The 3,954-nt window shown below is 42.3% G+C and overlaps 1 protein-coding gene across 2 annotated transcripts; it reads left to right on the forward strand.

Annotated features, from left to right (window-relative positions):
* Positions 1 to 507: 507 nt before the first annotated feature.
* Positions 508 to 2,532, forward strand: LOC147898403 (LYR family of Fe/S cluster biogenesis protein). Of its 2 annotated transcripts, none has more exons than XM_087379377.1 (2): positions 508 to 1,084; positions 1,266 to 1,672. In XM_087379377.1, the coding sequence occupies exon 1, from the start codon at positions 748 to 750 to the stop codon at positions 1,009 to 1,011; it is 264 nt and encodes an 87-aa protein (XP_087235503.1). In that variant the 5' UTR covers positions 508 to 747; the 3' UTR covers positions 1,012 to 1,084; positions 1,266 to 1,672. The 2 variants fall into 2 exon arrangements, with proteins under 2 accessions (XP_087235503.1, XP_087235502.1); XM_087379376.1 differs by adding an exon at positions 1,690 to 2,532 and having other exon boundaries at positions 509 to 1,436.
* The last annotated feature ends 1,422 nt before the right edge of the window (positions 2,533 to 3,954 follow it).

Raw genomic sequence — 3,954 nt, forward strand, 5'->3', positions numbered from 1 at the left:
ACGCTCTTGGGCTTGAACTAAGGACTCATACATACACACCCACATATTTTAGCCACTTGGTCTAAATGATCTTGGCCACATATTTTAGCGGCTTGGTCTGAATGCTCTTGGGCTTGAGAACTGAGGACTCATACATACACACCCACATATTTTAGCCGCTTGGTCTGGACGATCTTGGCTACGTGTCTTCGCTTTTTGGCCTGCCCTCTGGGTAGCCTTAGCAACGGTTCTACTTTTGCAAAGCTAAAAATCTAGATTATTGGAAATTTGGAAATTCTGGTCCATTAGTTATTGCAAGTGAAGCTTTCTTTATTGTTGGAGGCTCCATTGTCAAAGTGCTTTAATGCCTAGTCTTTCTTCCCTCACGTATTGTTTTCAAACTATGGCCTTTTAGTTGTGGATTTTATGTGGTTTGGGTTGCCTTTGATTAAATGCACTCCATTTGTGAAAACAAGATTGTTTCCTCTAGATATCCTCCACATTTTTAGAGTCTCTCTCTCATGGCTTTCAATTCATCATCTCCACCACCCTCTATGGCTATATGAATGCCTATTCACCTTGTTTTTTTTTGGGCGTTGTACTGAAATTGAAAGTGCGCATAGAATCCCTAAGGAGGGCACATACACACCCACAAGCGTTAGCAGCTTGGGCTAAAGGCTCTTGGCCAAGTGTCTTCAATTTTTGTGTTCAAAAGGAAAGACATGGGCATTTTGTTTTTCAAGTTTTAAAATTTGCAGAGGTCTGGCTATGCCAGTGCAGCAGCGCCTCTCAGGTATCCAGAAACAAGTCCTTAGCTTGTACCGCTCTTTTCTGCGCGCCGCTCGATCTAAGCCCCCTGATGCCCGCCTCAGAATCCAGCAGTATGTTGCTTCCCAATTCCGGAATAAAGCTCAATCCGTCGGCCGGAAGGACTTTCAACAGATCGAGTACTTGCTTCGTCGTGGCTCCAAGCAGCTCGAGATGCTTAAAGGCGCGGATGTCAATGGATTTACGGTGTTTGAGCCCGAGTAGCGGGGCTGTTTAGGCGTTTGGTCATACCAAATAAAAGGTTCAAACCCAATGAATCAGGCTTACATTTGACTAGGTATGGGGTTTTATGTCGTTGCTGTGATGAATTCAATATGGGATGACCTTTCTTAACGGGCCTCAGCCATTTCGATTCTATCTTAATTGCGTTTGAGGATGGAAAATAGTGCCATTGATTACAGAAAGGTTGCAACTATCAAGGACCAATATGACAGCCTAAATCATGCCTTGGTCAGCAGGGACATCTTCCACCTATATTTAATATACCTGACAGGGCGCTAGTGAATGTCATCTTTGGCAACTTTCGGTGCTGATGGTGACTCAGTCTCCAAGGAACTGTACAGGTGGCTCAATGACAAATGGAGACCTTTAAAAACCCTGCATGTATATGCGTTGCTTTTGGTTACTAGGTAGGTTTTCTTTTCTCCTTTCTATTTGTGTTTGCCCTCACCTTCTTAATATCGTGATGAATGAACCTTTGGACACGTCACGGTTCTTGACGTTGTAACTGAAAACTGATAATTAAAATGGGGAAGAGAGAAGGCTGGAAAAATTTTTGGGGCTCAACAAATTCTCTATCTTAGTGGTCTGTGTCTTGTTTCTGCTCTTGTTCGATTCTCCATGGTCCATATTGTCTGTTGAAGTTTTGTTGGGACGCAGCAGACCAGTTTATGGAAATGGAGTATGACGGTGTCTATCAGGAGCTGCAACAATCTGGATCTCAGATTATACCAGAAATTCTGGCGACATTGCTTTCCGAGCTTGTCCACTCGGATTAGCTTCTAGAAACGCTCCGCTCTGGCCATGATGACTTAAACGATTTATTTATGGGTGGATCACTTCGATAATCTTTCTGAGTATCATAGGTGGAATGATCAATAAAATGTTGAGGAACCCACTTTTCAGGGTCTTGCCCCTATTTCGTATCACCAATTGGATCAAGAAACGAAGTCTTCATGGCCACATTTGCTTTTAGCTTTGTCCAGCGCATTTGGAAAAACAGACACGATTAAGGATGCTTTGACACAACTCCATGAGCTCAAGTAGGTGCCTGTCGAAACAGTTTTGGTGTTAAATTGACTTCAAGGGTCGATGGTAACATGTTGTCTTCCTCTGGCTCAGTCTCCATCTTGGGCATATCTCAGCATATTCAAGATCACAGCCCCAAAAGTTTGAACAAGCAAGAATTGAGTTCAATCCCCCAAAATACTCTTCAAATGTTCGAATTCTTCCTCTAAATCTCTGATACTGACCGTGGGTCCAACTCCAATGGACATTCTTTATGTCCAAAATGCACAATTTAAAATAAATTGTCTTTCAAGAAACCGTTTACACAGAAAAACAGACTTTCCAATCTTGATCAAGGCCATTCGAGATGCTTCTTTGGTAATCGGGTTTGGGCACATGAAAAAGTATTGCAGGCGAGTTTTGGCTTCACAAAGGCACATGGCTATTCAAAATTCACGACAGTGATGTGACTCAAATCTGTCATTAATTTTGGGAAAAGACCAGTTGGGGTCGTCAAGGGAGTAAAATCTTCAGCTCCTTTAATCTCTCTCAAGCCAAAAATTGTGTTTGTCATAGCACTTTAATTCAAGAATTTTTATATTCTTGTTCTTGTCAATTCAGGCAGTTCCTTCACAACAGCTCATAAAATTTTTGTGGATCAATCGCTTATTTCTTGGTTTCCAATTCCAACCAATAATGTAGTCTTTGGCGATGCATAGGCATCTCTTCAATCTTCTATTAGCTGTGTGGCATGTTGGAAAACACACCTACACGTGCCTGCAGCATAGCATAGCTAAGACAACGTGTAGATAGAACAGTGTCCTTGTAATTACCAACTAAGAGTGCAAGACATCTAGTGCAGAAGATATGCTGTGGTACAACACCTACCTTGCTTCAAGACTCGTGCAGATACAAGAGGATATGGCAAGCACTTCAAATCAGATAGAGAGAGAATACACTAATGTATAGCCAGAGTAGATCTCTTCCATAGATATTGAAGTCTGTACAAAAGAAGCTTCAAAAGTGTATCGACACTTTGCAGCAAACATCCGCTGAGGTATGGCACTAACATGAACTCTGTTTGCTGAACCTTTTGCATAGAACCCCTCTTGAATCACCATGTGCCTGTCGTAGGCTTCAATAGCTTGCTCTAAGATGAGTTCTGCATGCTGCTTTCTCCTGCACTCACATGTATTCTCCTATAGCCTGCAGGTATGCACACTGTGGAGCCCAATACTTGCCGAGGACTGCTGCCAAGCTGAACTGAGGACTGCCCCCTCAATGGGTCCTTTTATAAGCTAGGAAACCAGACTGATGATGTGGTCGATCCGACTGACCTGCCACAGACTGCCACATTGCAAGTTCGGCCAGCAACTACAGTCGACATAGTCAGAGACTTTGGGATGGCAAGGTGGATCGACTTCCTATCCGGATTCAAGCCTACAAATATATTTTGGACTGCTATGTTATGTACTTGGATCATGTAGACTTGTTGGGCATTGAATGGTTTAAAACCCATGATGTCCAATTTGATTGGGAAGCACATACCTTTTCTCTTTTGCACGGGACACCCGTCATTTGATACAGTGTGATGATATACATCCCGCCGAGGGACCTCTTGTAAATGTGATCGAAGTTCAGAATATATTACAAACAACTTCTTATGATGTGTTTCAATGTGTTTTGATTCCATTTTCTTCATTTGTTGTATCTTTGTGTATCTGATATCGATGATTGAAGTGTGGTTGAACATATTGAATTAAAGAAGTGTTAAATGATTTTAATGATATAATGCTGGTAGGCTTGCCACCAAAACGGGCAGTAGATCATTACATAGATTTAGTCCCTGGTTCTCCACCTGTAAGTATACCACCCTATAGGATGAGCCAGTTAGAGGAGGATGAGTTCGCTTAGCAACTT

Source organism: Dipteris shenzhenensis, chromosome 9 (assembly GCF_047967505.1).
Source record: "Dipteris shenzhenensis isolate YYH24624 ecotype China chromosome 9, Dip_SZ_1.0, whole genome shotgun sequence".
NCBI lineage: Eukaryota > Viridiplantae > Streptophyta > Polypodiopsida > Gleicheniales > Dipteridaceae > Dipteris > Dipteris shenzhenensis.

Excerpts from the sequence above, each read along its gene's own strand:
- LOC147898403 (XM_087379377.1), top strand. The coding sequence starts at position 748 with ATGCCAGTGCAGCAGCGCCTCTCAGGTATCCAGAAACAAGTCCTTAGC.